Genomic DNA, 20909 nt, shown 5'->3' on the forward strand with positions numbered 1-20909 from the left:
TAAAATAAGTGATCAAATAATTTCCGTTCTCAGCTGCATAAGGGGCTCAGAGAGCTGAAGGAGGAGAACCAGCAGCACACCAATCTTCCCAGTGAATAGATGTGCAGGAGGTAGGTGATGGCAAGCACAAGTCTGACCATTAGAGGACAAGAAGGCTGTGCTCCCAACACAGCCATAAAACTGACCATGCTGGGAAGGATGTGCTCTCATACATAGTTTGGTCAGTTTGAAATTGGAACGCAGAGGGACTGGCAGGAGCACCAGGTGTTTTAGACATAGAAAGCAATACAAAGAGAACAGAATACTTTTTAACACAAGTACATGGTACAACAGAAATCAGGAATATGAAATGTAAGGGTAACACATTCTTTAAGTGCACCAAGAACATTCTATACATACACAAATTCTAGTCGCTATAGTGTAGAATATCCAAAGAGCCAAATCACACAAGGAAACAAGCCTCAAACTAAATGTGAGGCTGCAGAGCCCAATTTAAATATTTCCTTTTTCCTTTCTAGACATAATTTAATGTTTAAAGTTTCCTGCTACATTACTGACTCAGGTAAAGAAATCCAAATGAAACAGACGGCAGGCAGGAAAAGCTACCAGCAATTATCATTGCGCAAGAAGTGCACAATGATTAGAGTCTCTGGGAATTTTTATTGGGTATAAAATATACCTTTACTACACCCTGTGACTCATTTTATACACTACGAAGCAGTGCTCTTCTTTTGTACTTTTAAATAAAGCTGTTGGTTATATATAAAATCGTACACAAAACAAACCGCATCATCACCACAGACCATTAAAAAGAGCTTCTACTAATGTTAAGGCTCACACTATTAATGCTTTACAAGATAGGTCTGTGATCTTTGCTCCTGGCTTTAAATGTTATGTTAGCTGCTCAAGGAAAAAATGTCTTTATACTGTATAGATTAAATGAGTTGTAAAGTCAGAAGGTTTTTTTATCTTAATTTTTGTATTTTACAAAACAAGCGGGTAATACATTGTGTTTTTGTGCATTCAAATTTTGAAAAAAGGGTATTTTTTCCAAAACAATTGCATTATGTGCAAATACCTTGTGGCATAAAAAATTGCAACACCCACAATTTTATTTCCTAGGGCTTCTGCTTTAAAAAAAAAAAAAAAAAATCATATATATATATATATATATATATATATATATATATATATATATATATATATATATATATATATATATATATATATATATATATATATATATATATATATTCGACGTAATTTTCTAGCAAAAAAAAATGTAAACAAAAAAAGTGTCAGAAAAGGCTTGGTCTTCAAGTGGTTACAGGAAACCTAATGAAAATTACCACTGCTAGTCACCTGCCACTGACATGACACTATTGTGGAACAAGAATCTAGAGGAAGGGCTCAGACTTTAATCTGACTTCACTAGCTCCATACTTGTTAAGCATCAGTAACTCTAAGGCCCCTTTCACACTAGCCACTCCGTCGGCAGACTCTGTTTTTCTCAGCGGGGGATCGATCTGCCGATCCCCCACTGAGCAAGCGTATGGCAGCTCTGCCTCCACGCTGTGTGCGGAGACAGAGCTGTCAGGTCCCCCCTCTTCTCAATGAGGGAAAACGGACGAGTATGGACCGCCTGTCTCAACCGATCCGATCCGCCAGACGGATGGAAAATATGGCGCTTTTCCACTGCATGGAACCGAACGGTTCGGCTCGCTTTTGTGCTTTTCCACTGCTGGTACCGCATGGTACGGTGTAGGAACGGTTCGGTACGGTACATCGGCGCTTTTCCACTACATGGAACTGAACGGTACGGCTCGCTTAAACAGTACCACCTCAGTTGTGGTTCCAACAGGGCCGTACCGGTACCATATCCCACAATCCTTTGCATGTAGCCTTGACTGTTTGTCACTACTAGCCACTGATTGGTCAGAGAATCATTGTTATCCCACCCACTTACTTTAGTACTACTTTAGTTGAAAAGCAAACCATACCAAACCCTACCGAGCAGTTTCAACACCGTACCATGCGGTACCATGCAGTGGAAAACCAAACCGGGCCAAGCAGGGCCGAGTAGAGCCGAGCCGGTACTTGCAGTGGAAAAGTGCCAATAGGGTTTCCATCCAACCGGATTTGATGGACAGAATCGGATCCGATGTCAGCGGACATGTGTCCACTGACATCCGCTGCCCCATGGAGATGCATGGGGCATCCGTTCAGATCCGCCTGAAAAACTGACAGGTGGATCTGAATAGTCCACAAGTGTGAAAGGGGCCTTAAGGTAGCCATGGAAGGATTGAAATTTAACCAGTTCAGCAGGAACTGGGTGAAATTCTATTAACGTATGGCGGTACTCGTTCAACAGAAGTCGATTGTTATTGTTAGATTAACTTCTGTAAAACAGGAATGTTGGAAACCTTTTCTCGATCACTGGCTGCAGCTGCTGATCAGTTTATTCTAACAGCGGAGGAGTCCCACTGTCAGAATACTGTATCTGCGGGGAGGATTCCTCACGATTACAATGTCTCAGTGGGGAGGAATCCGTTCTGTTTTTTGGATCAGTTTTCTGGCTGATCAAAAAAAAAAAAGAAAGTAATCTATGAGAACCTTAAGGGTATTGAAGTCAACCAGCACAAAGGCCAGGCAACAAGCATTTCCAGAAAGATGTGAGAATAAAATGGAAGCCCCGTGTTTCTATCAGGGGGATAAAAAAAAAACAAACACAAGATTATGTAAATCTTTTTAACCCCTTGTTTCCATGTATAGTTTGAAACTATATACAGTTAGGTCCATATATACTTGGACACCGGCACAATTTTCATTTTTTTCAGGTATTTACAAAAAAAATAATGGATATAGGCTGAAAGTGTGCACACTCAGGTTTAATTTGAGTGCATGTACATCCAAATCAGCTCTTAAGAATAGCCATCCCCCTTTTTCATGGAAACAAAAGTTATTGGACAATTGAATCAAAAGCGGTTTCGTGGTCAGGTGTGGGCTACTCCTTTATGCCTTCATGAATTAGGCAGGTAAAAGGTCTGGAGTTGATTCTAAGGGTCCTTTCACACGGGCGGTCCGTATGTCCGTTTTTCATCCCATCCGTTTGCGGATGAAAAACGGACATAATGCATGTCAATGGGATTGCGGATGTCAACAGATGTAACATAACAAAATGTGGAAAAAGTGAAGTGCTGTGAATACTTTCCAGGTGCACTGTATATATAACAGAATGTGTTTTGTAGCAAAGGGATTGTAAAAGGGCATACATGTAGTGAGCAAAACCAACAAAATATAAAATATATCACATACAATTCTAAATTTATTGTACAAAAGTTACAAAGGTCACAGTATTAACCACATCCATGTGTTATACCCAGGTAAAGTTCACATCTACAATACAGAAAATATTCTTGTTTTTAAAAAACTGGTCCACATAAGAAGCTTGAAGTATTTCAAAAACACTTTCTTCTTCAGGAGGGCATGTGAACACACAATGTCCAGAACATGGTCAACACCGTCACTTCCGGCCGTGTTCTATGACGACGCCCGTTTGCGACGCACGACACAGCCGCTCAGCTGGCGGGAGGATGTCCGGCGGATGCGCCTGCGTAGTTCGCGAGGCGCATTGCCGACGCCAGCCCGGATGTACGGCAAGACACAGCGCTTGCACGTCATCTTGGGTGGAGCTCCTTAACCACTATATATAGTGGTTCTTCGGCGTTCCCTCCGTGCAGCATGCAGGGACGGGACGCTGATAGCCACAATACCGCAGGTAATACCCTCCATCTACTCTATTAAGAACCAACTAGCTATATTTTGGAATGTCTCCTTTCTTAATTGGTCATTCATATTCTCTCAGGCTTTGTACAGAGGATCTGACTGTGGATATTGGATGTTACACGGTCTTTGATCCAACATATCCATCACACCCGTTCCCTGTCCATTCCTCTTATCCGGAATCACTCGGGTAAGAATACACCTATATACTCCATATATTTTAGGCTATGCATTGAAGGTTTATCCTTTAACTTTGCAAGGCTTTTACATATATAATCTTTTTGATTGCATCTTGGATGCACCACCATCAAAGGGTGGATGCACCTTTCATGCATACATCTATGTTGACATTTATATATGGTGTATTTGTCTTTCCAATTTTCAGATAGAGATATCCCTCTTATTGCAGTACTATCTTGTGGTTCTCTGGTCTAAACTCCCGTGTTCGCCCCCGGGGGGACCTTCCCCCTACCTTGTGGTCCAGGACCTCTACCATTGTTGGCTTGTTGGTTTACCAGACAGGTGCGAATTTATAGACATTTGGCACCATTACAAGTTTAGCATATTGCACAGTACATATGGATTTGTGAAAAGTTCTATATAATGAGTCATATGTGATGTTTTCCTAATATAGACATTCACTATTTGTTTTTCTCCTTACCTTTAGTGTTGTATTTACAAAGTGATACCCCATAAAAATTACCCCTGAGGAAGCGGCTTTAAGGCCGAGAAACATGTTGGGTTGACACTGTGGGTTCCATCGCTATCCTGCATAGACACCTCCTTTTGGATGAGTCTTGGGTTTATGCCATCTACCCCAATGTAGGAATTGTAAATCATTTGTAAATCTGTTATATATGCCAAATACATCTGTCTACTGCAAATGTTTTTAATCTGCAATATTTCAAATATTGTCTTTTGTATCCTGTTGGTACAGTATGCAATTTTATGTCTTTTCAAGTGTGCTCAATAAATAAAAAAATTTTTTCTTACACATTTTTTTTCTTACCTTGGACTATATATATACCAAGCACCCCTATATTTAAAGTCCCACCATACACCCAAAATCATCTTTCTCCTTTGACATCCAGTTAGGGACGTGGTGCTTCCCCATCTATCTACTACTTCTATGAGCTTGTCTACCCCTTTAAATCTATATAAAAACGGTGTTAAAAGACCTTGTCTTGTACAATAGAGTTCCAGTGAGTCAGCAACATAAAAGAGAAGCAGGAAGCATGTAGCAGATCATAGGCGTATGCATGTGGCACCAGCAGTTACCAACAACTATCACCCCACATCAATAGAATAATATGTGTATGCAAAAAGTAGCTATATTATGAGCAGCCTCCATGATGGACATTTAACACACAAAATATGTAAGAATCACTGCTGTAATTCTCACCCATAACCAGTGTGCTCCTCCACTGTCAGATGATTATGTATCTGTAGATGCCAGTTAACATAATTACTTTTTGAATATGCATATTCTATTGATGTGGGGTGCAAAATTGTTGGTAACTGCTAGTGTCACATGTGTATGCATATTATCCACTACATTTTCCCTGCTGCGTTATGTTGCGGACTCACTGGAACTCTATTGTATGTACATAGACCCTGTTCTAAACCTCACATGTTCACATGAGTTTCTGAAGAAGAAAGGGTGTTTTCAAAATGTTTTCAGCTTATGTTGACTAGTTTTTTTTTTGTTTTGTTTTTTAACAAAAAAAGGAATATTCTTTGTATTACAGATGTGAACACCACAAGTATGTGGTTACTACCATGACTTTTTTTTTAACCACTTAAGCCCCGGAAGATTTTACCCCCTTCCTGACCAGGGCCTATTTTGCGATTCGGCACTGCGTGACTTATTCGGCACTGCGTGATTTTAACGGACAATTGCGCGGTCGTGCAACACTGTACCTAAACGAATTTGACGTCCTTTTTTCCCCACAAACAGAGCTTTCTTTTGGTGGCATTTGATCACCTGTGCGATTTTTACTTTTTGTGCTATAAACAAAAAAAGAGCGTCAATTTTGCAAAAAACAATATTTTTCACATTTTTTATATGAAATTCCCCAAAAAATGTAAAAATTTAATTTTTTTAACATTTTAGGCCAATTTGTTTTATGCTACATATGTTTGGTAAAAAAAAAAAAAATCGCAAAAAGCATATTTTGATTGGTTTGCGCAAAAGTTATTGCGTTTACTAACTAAGGGAAAGATTGTCATTTTTGTTGTTTTTATTTTTAACGCGTAATGGCAGCAATCTACGATTTCTTTTGCGGTACTGCGACATTGGGGCGGACAGATCGGACCCTTGACTGACATTTTTGACACTTTTGGGGTTACCAGTGACATTACTACAGTAATCAGTGCTATACATATGCACTGTTACTGTAAAATGACACTGGCAGTGAAGGGGTTAACTTTGAGAGGGAGGGGTTATGTGTGTGTCCCTAGGGGCGTGATTCTAACTGTGATTGGCTGTGGCTTGAGGTGTAGGAACAGTGATCAACGTATGATCACGTATGAACCATATGATCACTATTCATACACAGGGGAGAATGACAGGCGGCTTGTTTACATTAGCCGCCTGCCTTTCTCCTGCTCTAACGATCGCGAGTGAACGGCGGACATCGGGTCCGCCGGGCACACGCGCGGGGGGGTCCGTGACCGCGCGGGAGCGCACCTCCGGCGGCGCACGCTCGCTCCCTAGACCCTCACAGGCTAGTGACGTAGCCCTATGTCGCTTTGCCTGTGAGGGGCTGACCACCGACGTAAATAGTCGTGCGGCGGTCAGCAAGCGGTTAACTTTTGTATAATACATTTAGAATTTTTTGGGATATATTTCTGTTTTCTTGGTTTTGCTCACTACATGTATTACAGTCCCTTTGCTACAACACACATTCTGTTATATTTTCCTTCATTTTGCCTAGACATACGCAAAGATTCATTTTAGCTGCACAAGTCATGGCACTGTGCATTTTTCAAAGCAAACTCTGAACATCTACTGTGAAAAGCTCCACCTGTTAAGTTTCCATGAGGCGTACGTGACAAATAATTTACATGATGATAAACCGGCAAACAAAACATGGACGAAGACTGTTATTTTGCCAAACTCTTTTACATTTTGAATAAAAGGTAATTTTTAAAGACCTATTTGGAAAAGTTATTAGCCTAAACCATGGGTGTCCAACCTTTTGGCTTCTCTGGGCCACATTGAGTGTAGAGAAATTTTCTCGGGTCGCATATAAAATATATACTATAGTTAAGGTATATAAGTAATAATATGCTGCCGTGCCCTTCCCCACCGCCGCGCCCCCCGCACTAGTTTAACACAGCTAGAGGATGATCAAATTAAATTGAATCAGTATACAGAGGTTTACTTCTAAGAGATAACAAAGGAACACTCTAACCACCATGGCCACTTCAGTGATTTGAAGTGGTCATGGTGGTAGGAGTCAGAAACACTGCACATGCCCCCCTTCCCTCTGAGGCAGCCTCTGCCTACCGTTAGTTGGAAGCTGCTGTGGCCGCACCCCCGACCCGACTTCCTTCCTCCCCAGCAAAAAAAAAAAAATCAGGGGGCAGTGGGCCGCATTGCCTGCGGTTCCAGGACTGCATGCGGCCCTCGGGCCGCAGGTTGGACATGCTAGGCCTAAACCAAACCTGTGCGTTTTGCCCTTGCTGGGCAAACTAACTGCTTTGAGGTCTCTCTGCAGCAGCATAAGGCCCCTTTCACATGAGGGGTCCAATTGGGTCTGCTTGTTTGTTTTTCCGATCAGACCCTCCATTCTCCCCATGTAAACTGACTTGTGTCCATTTATACCTGGCTACCTCCGATCTGATAAGGCAAAAACAAATGAAAGGGCATCATATTCCCCTCCATCTGGCTGGATTAGATCAGAGGGCAGTTGGGTGTAGACGGACAGCTGGTCTGTATACATCTGATTGCCCATAGAGTAAAACAGGCTTACGCAGCATGGACACTGAACTGTCATCAGGCTGCTCTGCTCAGCAGGGATCAGTTGACAGATTCCCTGCTGAGCAAAGCCATATCTCGCCTGTGTGAAAGGGGCCTAACAGGGGGGAAATACACTAAAGGGTAGTGTGCGCTGCTCAGAAGGGAAGTGTTAGGGTCCATTCACACCAAAGAGGACCACTGCAGTGCAGTGAATGAGCATTATATTGTATTATATGTAAAAAGGGGTAAAGAAGCCCATTCAATTAAATAGGTTGCCTAATGTACCACAATGAACCAAAAATCGGTCTTCCTGCAAGTTTAGGAGATATTTATTGTACCTACAGGTATGCCTCATTATAGGCTTACCTGAAGGTATAAACCAATATTCTGCGTGGCCATTTGCAACATTTGACATGATTACTGTCACACGCAATGTATTTCAGCCTGCTGCATGCTCTCCCTATACAGTATATAAATATACATTTTTCCCTTTTAACTTTATTGGCCCCATAAATTGACAGCACTGACTTATCCACGTTTCAGCATAGAGTGTAAACATATGCTACCTTCAGCTGTATAGTTAGTACTTTATACAATTTTTTTTATATTTTTCGGTCGTGGCGTCAAAGTATTTAAAAATGATACATGTGCTTTGATGAACAGGGAAGCTAAACAAAATGTTCCAATTGCTGAGTTCCAACTTGGACACAGCACAATGCTTCCAACTTCAGACGTCAGAAAAGTACTGAGGTTAAAACAAACACCGAAAGTATATTTGTGTAGCAGATCACAACCATATGTCCAGCTAGAGCATTACCCATTTCTGACAAAAGATGCATACGTACTGTACATGAGATTTTCTTTTTCTGCACCAACAGTTAATTTTTTTCAACCCAAGTTTTAACGGACTTAATCTTTCAGTCCAGCAGTACTGATATACAGAGGTTTAGCACAATGCCAACATTTATATGCACACATATAAGAACGTGATCTGCAATTGTAAAAAGGCAATGACCCAAATCTGGTATTTTTCAGCTTTTTTTTCGTTATAGTTTAAAAAAAAGGAAAAAAAAAATCATATTTTAAATGCTTACTTGCAGTGTTTTTCCATTCCATGGACAATTTTTTTAAATCACTTTCAATGTGCCTTTGAACTTGCTAAAAGCATACCTACTCCAGAAGTTTCAACTTCCTAGCAGTGTCTCCTCTTTCCTTCTATGTCCGAGCCCTCTTCTCCTCTAGGAGTGTCTAAATAAATGCTTTGCTGGCCAAGATCTTCCATCCCTCCCCTCCCTTTCTATATAAACTTTTTTTGTGTAGCTGTAGTAGGGAGGAGCATAGGGGAAATACAATTTTGTGTTACATGAATGACAGTTCTAAAGCCCCGTACACACGAGAAGAAATTCGGCCGGGAATTTTCGTCCGACGACCGATCTGCCGATTTTCGGATTGTTAATATGGTGCTTTCGACAGCTGACTCCGACTTTTCGGCTGACAAAATCCTGATGTGCAGGCATTAAAATGTTTGTCCTCTGTCAAAACACGTCCGATTTTCGTCTCATTAGTACAGATTTCGATGGGGAAAAATCTTATGAGCAAGACTAGGCATGCTCAGAGATGAAAGAACACATAGAAAGCAATCCAACACATGACATCACTTCTGAAGTAGAATTCTGTCGTAGGGGAAAATTCGTGTGCAGTCTAGAGCACATTCCAACCAACAGACACCACTCTGGACAAAAGACAAACGACCGGTCGGCGGAAATTCGTTGCGTGTGTACGAGGCTTAAGTCTACTAACATGACATCAATTATGGCTAAATACAAAACAGACAGCAAATGTCTTATGCCAGCCATACATAGATCGAAATTCAGCCAGTTCACTATAGGTAGGCTGACTGTACCAAGTTGATTCATTGATCAACTTGGGTACCACCAGCCTGTAATATATTTTACATTCGATTACTGCCGGTGGCTATAGCCCCTAGCAGTAATCATTATGTTCTGCTGGTGAGGAAGGCTACCCGCGTACTCAGACACTTTAGTTTAGAGTTTAGACACTTTAACAATAGTTCTGCGGGAGGTATTTCCCCCACAAGCACTGACTGTGTTGATGGGGGAATCAAGCAATTTTCTTTCCTTCCACCTGTGGCGCTCTTTAGGCTCCGTTCACATAAATGCAGCCACAGTTTCATCGCAGGAGTCCGTGTGATTCTGTTCACCAATTCAGGTACAAATTTTACCTGAAATAGCACCTGAATGGGACCCAAAATCGCACAGGACTCTTTTTACAACAGCACTACACATGTGTGAACAGGCTGCATTGAGAAGGCTGCTGGTTCACGTTTAGCGAATCAGATGCGATTCAAAAACACTTCCGATTCGCATATATGTGAACTGAGCCTAATGAAGATTATGGTGGCTGGGTAGGGGGAAGTTAGAAGAGGATCATTTCTACTAAAAGCAGAGACACCAGCACAAAGGACACATGGGACTGATTGTAAGTAATGTCCCTTGTATAGATTTTGTTTTTTTATTAAGAAGGCTTTAATGACTTAGGCTAGCCATACTCACATAAATCAATCAAATTTCTCCATCCAAGCTAAATAAGGTGGATGAAGGAATGTCCCCTGCCAGCTACTATAATCGCAAAACAGCTGCGACACTAATGGCTGCTGGAATACCTGAAAAGTGACTGTATCTGATAGGATGCAGTCATTGTTCAGATGTTAAGTTTCCACCCAGCTCAGCTGATTTTTAAAATAACTTCTGTTGAGACAAGTATGGCAAGCTTAAGTTGGGAAAGCGTATTGTGGTCGAGCTATAGATGAGCTTTTACCATCAAAAGAGAGAAGAAGCAGAAGAAGTGGAGTCCCATCAAAGCCCTTCTGTCTTCTATAATAAGCAACTATTGAAGACACCATGCTAGATATATTTCCCAAAGAAAAGTGAGGTTGTTGTCTCTTTAGATGCCACTAAAAGCTGCATTCAGTTTAAAATTTTACCACCCGTTTTTTCACTGTTAAAATGTACACTTGTTAAGTCCATAGTTTTTAAAAGTAAGTAGGGCTGTGAATTAAACGGTTATTATAAAAAATCTTTTTTTATCACATACTTTATAAGGTAAATTGGTTGAGTACCGTATGCAGGGCAAAATCTCCTCACCAATACATGTAAAGAAAAAGTATTTCCTTACATGTTCCTGGCCTATAAACCTGAACTCTTGACATCAACACTTAACCTTCCCCCTTTACCAGAACTAAAGCTGGCCATAGAATTCCATTGTCCAAAATGTGAAAAGTCTAACAGTTTGTGGCCCTGCTGGCTAACAGTGTCATCTGAGTAAGGAGGCAGGCCATAAACTGGCAGATGAACAGCACCTGCAGCCAATCAGCTGCAGGCACTGTTCAGGTTTCTGACAGCTGGAGCAGGAACATGTCACTACAATAGCAGGGCAGAGGGGATTTCATGTGGATGGAGGAATTGGATGGATTTCTTTTTGTTCAGCTCACTGGCTGAACAATATAAATCTATGTGTATAGCAGGCTTTTTACTTTTACTTTAGACTCCATTGGGCTGCTAGTGTGAACAGGCCCTAAATCCAATTTCATTAACATAAGCGGTTTACAAGAAAAGAAGTTGCAAACATTCAGCGCCCGTAAGTTTAGCCAATGCAGCAATTGCTGTACTGGTTAACTGACAGTACAGTTACAATACACCTCAATACAAGAGGGTTAGGAATGGCTTAGCACAGCCTTAAAGCAGATCTCTTTGTTTCCGGTCACTTTAAATAGTTCATTTGGATCAAGTTTCAACTACATACAATACACAGTGCTGGGCTCCAGATGGGAGACAGAGACTTCACGTCTTACACCTGGAGTCGGTCTAAGCGGCGCTCAGCTATTCATAGGCAGAGTCGGAGAGCATGACGTCATTAGCCCACCTCTCCGCCTCAGTCAATCAGAGGAAGCTTTGTACTCATTCAAAATGGCTGAGCGCAGCTCAGACTGACTATTATTTTGTTTCGTGTGAGAGATGGGAAGTCTCTGTCTTACGGTGGGAATCCAGCACTGTGTACTGTATTGTAGCTGAAGCTACATACAGTTTATATAGTGCTTAGAGCCAGCTTGGTCCAAACAAACTATTCAAAGTGAAGCCATTTAGCTACATTAAAGTTTTACGTACCTGGAGTTTAGGTGGCTAGATAGGAGGGCATGTAATTTCAATATAACATCATATCAACATAACATCATATGAACCCTTTCTTAATCCTTAAAAAGTGCTAAGAATAGGTAAATGTTAGCTATTTTGCCATTCCATCTGGTTTCCTCTTGAAGCCCTAAAACACCTTTCAGCACCAGAAATCTAAAATGATCAACTCACCTTCGAGAAAAAGTTTGTACAACCGAAACATCTAATCCCAAAGGAATACATGTGAGGAGTAAGCCACACATTTGAATTATTATGGCTTGATAGTGCCACTGGTAGCTGTCAAAAGGAGGATTATTATTGATGTGTCCTCAGCAGGGTGCATCACGCTGAGGAATGTTAATGTACAAATTGCAGGCGGGAACAACTGTTTGTATAACTGAAACTTACCAATGTACCAAAAGATAATAGGATTCCATAACTTCTGTTCTGAAACTCAGACAATTGGGGATTCTCTACAGCTTGAGAGGGCTGCTCTACGGAGATTATGAAAATCTTCTTCATATTGCCCCAGTTGAGCTTTAGCCCATAGTTGTAGCTAAATTTAAATTCACAATCAGAAAATATTAAGGGTGGTTTTACACTGCCAAAGCTTTTAGAAAATGCACCATCTAAAAGAAATCATGAGGAACTGCAGGTAACCTGCACAAGAACCAGCGGGTACACTGCTCTGCACTTGCGCTGCGGTTTGGTCATGTGAGATGGCCCGAACTTGCAAAACCTAATGATCCCCAAGAACCAGTATGCAATATAATAAACTCTAGTACTGTACGTAATCACAGTATATAAACAGTCTACTCCAAACTTCAGTTACATGCAGACAGTAAAAAAGGTTAGAAGAAAAATGTAAACATTAACCCTAGAATTATTTGGATATATGTACAGCAAGTTCAATAGATGTAATAAAAAGAATTTACAAAGTTGTGGTACTTGCATTTACTGGCATTTTTACAAATAAATATTCTGAAATAATCAGAGCTAGAAGTGCATATTTTTAAGTTAATGGAGGACTTACCTCATATGGTTCAGATGCTGGTTTGGAAAACGTATCCTTGCCACTAGGTTTTAGATCTACATGACTTCCAAATGACTCCTCATGGTAGTCTTCCTGAAGTGGTTTTAAATCTGGAGAATGAGTAGGAACTTGATCTTGACCATCCATGGGCCGTACATAAGCAGTGGGCTTTGGGGGCAATGTACTATTTGTCAAATATTTTGGGAAAGTTTGTGAGGAAGGCACCAAATTAGCAACAGTAGTAGCAGTGCCTTCTCTGTTGCCTGTGTCATTCAAAATTGGAGATTTTGTTGCACGGTGGTGAGATTTCGTATGGCTTTGGCCGCCCCGCGGCTTGGAATCAACTTGATAGCTGGAATGTAATGGGGACAATGGCTCAACTGGAGGTGACAAGGACGACAATAGAGGGGAAAGGGCTGAGATGGACGCAGGGGAGGATAACTGCTTAGCAGAGCTATCTTCTTGAGTTTGCTTGACACTTTTCTCCATAGACATGGCGCTAGTGCGCTGCTGAAGGCTCACACGACTTTGGCTCCCTCTCAATTCATTAGAGGATAGGACAGAACCTGTATGAGGCCTTTGACGGGACCCCAAAGACATATCAGAAGGCCCCAAAGACCGACTGGTATTGCTGTGATAAGAGTGCTGCTTATCTGATTTCACTAGTGAAGAGACTGGTAAAGCACTTGAAGGGACAGGAATAGGATTCTGGCAGGACTTTACACCTATCAGTTCCTTTACTTCTTCATAAACCTCTTCATAATTACCCAGCATGCTCTGTATACGACTTGACAATTCATCACCTTTACGTGTCTAAAAAAAAAAAGAATAAAAATTAAAATAAAAACATGTAGCAGGGAAACAAAAAACACATTTTTACTGATTTTATTTACTGATCTGGAACATCACTAGCAAATTCAGACGCAAGTTAAAAAATAGCTGTAATTCTGTCCATGTACAACCCCTTTGACCCAAGTTTTATGGGGGGTCTCGACTTTGGCCCAACCACCCCCTCTGTGCGACATTCAACGGCATTTGAAGGATCAATGGTAGGTGTAAGGAGCTTAGTGTCCTGAGGAGGCAAGTCCTAATCTAGACATTATTCAGGGCCCACAGACTGGTCTTAGAGTCCATTCAGCTCCAAAAGAACACAGAGTCGAAAGATAATGGCTCACACCAAAATGTGCGCACAAATAAAAGCCCCACAAAAACCGCATGGAGAGAGAGGCAGGAGAGCGAGAGAGGGGGGGGGGGCGAAAGAGAGAGAGAAGGGGGGCGAAAGAGAGAGAGAGAGGGGGGCGAAAGAGAGAGAGAGAGGGGGGCGAAAGCGAGAGGGGGGGCAAGAGAGAGAGGGGGGGCGAAAGAGAGAGAGAGGGGAGAGAGATGGGGAAAAGAGAGAGAGAGAGAGAGAGATGGGGAAAAGAGAGAGGAGAAAAGAGAGAGAGAGAGAGAGGAGAGAGGAGAAAGAGAGAGAGAGAGAGAGAGAGGAGAAAGAGAGAGAGAGAGAGGAGAAAGAGAGAGAGGAGAAAGAGAGAGAGGAGAAAGAGAGAGGAGAAAGAGAGAGAGAGAGAGGAGAAAGAGAGAGAGAGAGAGAGAGAGAGAGAGGAGAAAGAGAGAGAGAGAGGAGAAAGAGAGAGAGAGGAGAAAGAGAGAGAGAGAGAGAGAGAGAAGAAAGAGAGAGAGAGAGAGAGAGGAGAAAGAGAGAGAGAGAGAGGAGAAAGAGAGAGAGAGAGAGAGAGAGAGAGGAGAAAGAGAAAGAGAGAGAGGAGAAAGAGAAAGAGAGAGAGGAGAAAGAGAGAGAGAGGAGAAAGAGAGAGAGGAGAGAGAGAGAGAGAGAGAGAGAGAGAGAGGAGAAAGAGAGAGAGAGAGAGAGAGAGGAGAAAGAGAGAGAGAGAGAGAGAGAGAGGAGAAAGAGAGAGAGAGAGAGAGAGAGAGGAGAAAGAGAGAGAGAGAGAGAGAGAGAGGAGAAAGAGAGAGAGGAGAAAGAGAGAGAGAGGAGAAAGAGAAAGAGAGAGAGAGAGAGAGGAGAAAGAGAGAGAGAGAGAGAGAGGAGAAAGAGAGAGAGAGAGGAGAAAGAGAGAGAGAGAGGAGAAAGAGAGAGAGAGAGGAGAAAGAGAGAGAGAGAGGAGAAAGAGAGAGAGAGAGAAAGAGAGAGAGAGAGAGAGGAGAAAGAGAGAGAGAGAGAGGAGAAAGAGAGAGAGAGAGAGGAGAAAGAGAGAGAGAGAGAGGAGAAAGAGAGAGAGAGAGAGGAGAAAGAGAGAGAGAGAGAGAGAGAGAGAGAGAGAGAGAGAGGAGAAAGAGAGAGAGAGGAGAAAGAGAGAGAGAGGAGAAAGAGAGAGAGAGAGAGGAGAAAGAGAGAGAGAGAGGAGAAAGAGAGAGAGAGAGAGAGAGAGAGAGAGAGGAGAAAGAGAGAGAGAGAGAGAGAGAGGAGAAAGAGAGAGAAGAGAAAGAGAAAGAGAGAGAGAGAGAAGAGAGAGAAGAGAGAGAAGAGAGAGAAGAGAGAGAGAGAGAGAGAGAGAGAGAGAGAGAGAGAGAGAGACAGAGCATTTTGTTCTGGCAGTGGTATAGGGACTTCCTGTCTAGGTCTTGGAACAAAATAGAGTAGGCCATGCACAGGAAGATTTGTAATTTATAAATGAATACATTGCTTTCCCTGACTGTCTGAGGTGGAGAGGTGGGCAGATAACATCACAATCACCACCTCATCCAATCACAAGAAGTCTTGAAGTCATTTGTAAAAAACAAAGTTTCCTGTGACTGGCTGAGCAGCGCTCGGCCCGACTTAGTTTTGTTTCAGGGGCAGGATGAAAAGTTCTTATCCAACTGCCAGAACACAGCTCTATATATTGTATGTAGCGAATGGTACTTATAGTTTATATAGTGCTTACAGCAGGCACATCTGCTAGTAAAGCAAATAGTTTGTTTAGACCAGCTTGGTCCAAACTATTTTAAAGTGACAGAAACCTGGAATTTGCTTTGAATTATCCAATCATTTTAGGTTACAATGCATACCCAATCATGTGCACTTTACAGAAAATTGCTTTGAACATCATTCGCTAATTTGTACAAAAAAAAAATTGTAGTGTATTGTGTGTAGATTTTCAACTTTGTTTTAATCCCTTCACGCCAAACATTTGTGGTAACACGAAGGGGAGAGGATGCTCAATAGGACACCATGCTAAGGGCATACAGAATAAGGCCCGCTGCAGTGCTGCCACATAGATGCTTATGGCTGGCAGGGGAGGCCTAACCAGCACTACTATAAAGTTGGAAATAATGCTATATAAATAATTTGTATGTCATTTTTTTTCCGCCTTGACAACCTTCAAGAAACACCAAAAACAGACCCTGAACATAACCACCAGAAGGCGATGTCACCCAGAGGGTTTATTACACTAGTGGGGAAATCCCTCCACTGTCCCTATTGTTACTATTTTGTAATGCTTAAAGTGGTTGTAAACCTTAGACTAGAAATATGAACAAAGCATATCTCGCAATAATGTGTACTCTTAAATAAGAGTATTAAGTGTAATTTCTGCCTACTGCTTTGTTCCTCCCTCTGCTACCAGCATGAGTCACTTCTGACAAGTTTTACTGACAGCAAGAGAAAAAAGGTGACAGAGGAGGGATCTCCAGCTGATTGTTAGCCTCAGCCCTGTTCCTGTGTGCTGAGTGGAGGGGGTGTGTCACTTCCCTCCAATCAGCTTTCAGAGCTCTCCATACTGAGCTATACAGAGTGTAACGTCAGCTCTCCGCCCACTTTTTAAGAACTCTCAGACAAGCTTTATAAATTCTGGACTTTGAGTGGATGTAGAGAAGGGAAGACTGCAGATAAACAGGTAAAAGATTTGTAGGAGGATTCGTTTAATTTCTGTGTATCACCTGAGGATAGTCTCTTCACTGAGTATATGTAAGGGTTTGCAACCACTTTAAAGCAGAACTGTTTTTTTATTTGGTCATTTACACTGTGCTGTGAAAATGACCAAGGGGAAAGGGAAATATACAAATTACGCTATCCCTTCCATTACCTTTAAAACATGAGGGCAGACAGTACAGTTACAATACAATTCAATACAGGAGGAGATAGAGGACCCTGCTCCTTAGAGCAGGCTGTTAGTGCAATTCTATGCATCAAGATAAAAAAACCTTCTGTGCGTAGCAGCCCCCCCTTATACTTACCTGAGCCCCATTTCGATACAGCAATGTTGCACGAGAAACTTGGCTGACAGTGACTTCCCCTCCTGATTGGCTGAGACACAGCAGTGGGTGCCATTGGCTCCCTCTGCTATCAAAGTTAGTAAGCCAATAAGGAGAGAGAGGGGGCGGACCGAGTCACGGCTCTGTGTCTGAATGGACACAAAGAGCAGCCGCTCGGGTGCCCCCATAGCAAGCTGCTTGCTGTGGGGGCACTCGGCAGGAGAGAGTGGCCAGAAGCGCCGAAAGGGACCCGAGAAAAGAAGGATCTGGGCTGCACAACGCAGGTAAATAATAACAGGTTATTTTTAAACAAAAAAAAAAACTGAGACTTTAGTATAACTTTAAAGTGGAACTTTACCCAAAATAAGGTGATAAAAAGATAATGTTCTTTAGCAAGAAACATATATTCTGTATTAATAATTAGCTACCAAAATTAGTGTCTGCTATAAATTCCCTCCAGCATCGTTCCTGTTTCTTCGTGCTGGACGCTGCTATTTTGCCGAAGCCCAGAGCCCTTAAACAGCAGTAAATCCTTAGGCTGTCAGCAGACCAGCCATGTGCAGAGCAGGGCAAGAGTGTATTACTGAATTTTAAATAATATGGGCACGTAATTTAGTGTTTTACATAGCTATACCTGCAAAAGAAGCCAGCCTGAAGAGATCAAGCAGGACTAAATGTTCTGACTAAAGTTCCACTTTAATTGCATTATTTTAGAATGAAACTCAAGCAAACAAAATGGTCAATGAAAAAATATTTTTATTTTTAATTTTCCACAACGGTTTTAAAATTTCACTCTGAACAACAAAGATGCAAAAACTAAGGCCCATGAGAACAAGGCCCAAGTAGGAAAGCGCTGTTATCTGGAGGCCACTTGAACAGGGCCTGGGAAAGAAAATTCTTTCATCACAAATCCTAATGTCAAAAATCTTTTCAAAACAAAACAGGTTTATTCAAAAATAAAAGAGGGCAATGAAGAGCCTGTGAGGAAAGATTTCCTTTGCTACCTTCTTCCAGACTAGTTGGACATGGCAAGTAGGCCTGTCCTCACTGAAATATTGGGGATGTGTTGGTGGTGGGGTAAAAAAAAAAAAAAAGATGAAGGTGGCAGTGGAATAGCAATAATGCCATGACGGCGTGATCTGTGATGCATGTGCTCATAAGATTAGTAGTGTTCATGGAAAGGTAGGGAACTGGAGGAAGAGGGTAGGGTTTATAATATGAAGGGAGGAGACAACTTTATGGCAGTAGTGGTGTTGCAGGCTGACATATGTGTGAAGCATTTTGTGTTGCATCAGGACAGTGTAATTGAGGCAATTTTAACATTTCCATGGTGAGGGCCTTTTTTAAACCTCAGGAATTATCCTCAGTAAAGGGACCATGGCCATTCAAAGGTGGTATTCTGGTGTATATTCATTGCCTATACATTTTTTTTAGTGAATTTTTTCAGGACATTATAAAGGTTATTCTCGTCTTTCTGAGGCCATTGAGGAATAGCAAGTAGTCTGCTTTTAGCGGGTCTGGTCTCAAAACTTGGTCTTGCAATAGATGGGCTTAGCTCCTCTTAAGGCTCCACAGGCTCGAACAGTGATTGTGGTGCCAATGCTGTCAGAAACAGCAGGACTGCTGGCGTTATGTTCCACAGTGTTAGCCTCTGCCACAGATTCCGGTTCGTTCCTCCTCTGGATTATAGTTGTCATGGAAGTAGATTGCCGTTCTGAAAATAAAAAGAAAAAACATGAGCTTGCAAGTCTTATTTTGAAAGATTAAAAACAAAAAATAATATTGTATACTTACTACCGAAACTTTTTACATTGCTTCAGAAAGTTTAGTAGGTGAAAATGCAGTATAACAGTATTTTGCATGCTCCTACTCCACTATCACTTTTTTTTCTGGAGAGGCAGCTCCTTTCTATAATGGTCTTTGATGCCAGTCTGTTTCGTTTTCAACATCTAGACTGCAAAAAAGGAAAGAAAAAAAAAAAAGTTTATTTTGCAAGTTTCTAGCTACATGGCATTCCTATTCTTCAATGTACCGGTATTTTGAATTCTACGTGGACAAATCAATCTTACACTGTATTGTTCAATCACTATGGAAGGTCATAAGGAGAAATTTACAAAATACTGTAATGGGCAGATGAACAATGTGGGGCAGCATGATGTGGTGTCAGATCATGGTGATCAGCATCATTGGAAGACGTGACATTGTTTTTTAATTTTTAAAATAACTTTTTTCAGTTTGGTTTTCATTTGTTTTTTTCCTTTTTTGGTGAAGGAGTGAGAGTAAAAGTACCCCTTTGTTACCCATTTACAAAAGAAGTGGAGTCCCTTATCTTCTCAACATGGGTACAATGTGCCTTGCAAGATACCCTGTTTCCCCGAAAATAAGACAGTGTCTTATAATAATTTTTGCTCCCAAAGATGCGCTAGGTCTTATTTTCAGGGGATGTCCTATTTTTCCATAAAGAAGAATACGGTACACATTCATTGTTGAACAAAAAAAAAATGGATTTTTGTAAAATCTTACCGTAAAATCCTTTTCTCTTAAGCTCATTGACAGACGCAGTCCTCTTGATTAATATCAAATTGGGTTATACTGCCCTCTACAGGAGTAGGCCACTAGGCAGAAGGAAAACGTTCTGGCCACACCTTAGGGGCAGTCCCAGAGGGTATATCCTCTCTCTCCCTGCTACAGGATGTCAGTTATGTCACAAAGCAGTGTCAGAGAATTTAACCCAACCCAACTCAAAAGTAGAGGGATGGGTACTGCGTCTGTCAATGAGCTTAAGAGAAAAGGATTTTACTGTAAGATGTTACAAAAATCAATTTTTCTCTGTCGCTCATTGACGGGACGTCCCAAAGCAGTGCCACAAATGAGAGGTGGGATAACAGAAATCAAAATTTAAATCCAGAAGGCCCAACCGGTGCCGACTAGAAGTCTTAAAGGCTCATCAAACCAAAGGATGAGACTCAACTGAAAACCCAACAGAAAAAAACCCGAGGTAGACCAACGGTCTCCTCAAATTGCGGCCTGCAAAACCTTGCGGCCAAAAGAGGCATCTGACGATGCCATCACATCAACTTTATAAAATTTTGTAAAGGTATGAACCGACGACCAGGTAGCCGCCTTGCAAACCTGGACCACTGACGCCTGATGGCGGAAGGCCCAGGAAGCACTGAGCGCCCGAGTGGAGTGCGCCTTAACAGGGAACGGAGGATTCCGACCCTTAATAGAATAAGCCTGTACCACCGTCTGTCTGATCTATTTGGAAATAGTCGCGGCAGATGCAGGCAACCCCTTTTTGGGGCCTAGACAGAAAAAAACTGACATCCTGTAGCAGGGAGAGAGAAGATATACCCTCTGGGACTGCCCCCTAAGGTGTGGCCAGAACGTTTTCCTTCTGCCTAGTGTCCTACTCCTGTAGAGGGCAGTAGAACCAAATTTGATATTAATCAAGAGGACTGCGTCTGTCAATGAGCGACAGAGAAAAGGAAATTTATTTCCTGTAAACGGTACGGTAGTAGTTGTCATCACGAACCAGCAAATTACATCCTCCTGTGTCATTTTGATTGCCCCCTCTGATCCTCCTGTGTCATTTTAAGTGATCCCACTCCCCCCAACCCTGTGCCAGTGGGCACCTCCACCAGACATCCACCCCACCCCTTTATCAGACATTTCCTCCCTACCTCAGTCACCCCTGTGTGTCCACACAATGTGCCCAACTCCTGCCCCGCGCTACTCACTG

The 20909-nt window shown here is 41.9% G+C and overlaps 1 protein-coding gene across 1 annotated transcript in view; it reads right to left on the reverse strand.

Annotated features, from left to right (window-relative positions):
• Window positions 1-20909, reverse strand: part of AFF1 (ALF transcription elongation factor 1) — a 268126-nt gene that overhangs the window by 190907 nt on the left and 56310 nt on the right. The window contains exon 3 of the mRNA XM_082265696.1: window positions 12971-13783. Coding sequence (XP_082121822.1) covers window positions 12971-13783 — 813 coding nt within the window. The remainder of the gene's footprint in view (window positions 1-12970; window positions 13784-20909) is intronic.

The sequence above is a fragment of the Pelophylax lessonae genome (assembly GCF_965119305.1).
Source record: "Pelophylax lessonae genome assembly, chromosome: 1".
Classification (NCBI taxonomy): Eukaryota; Metazoa; Chordata; class Amphibia; order Anura; family Ranidae; genus Pelophylax; species Pelophylax lessonae.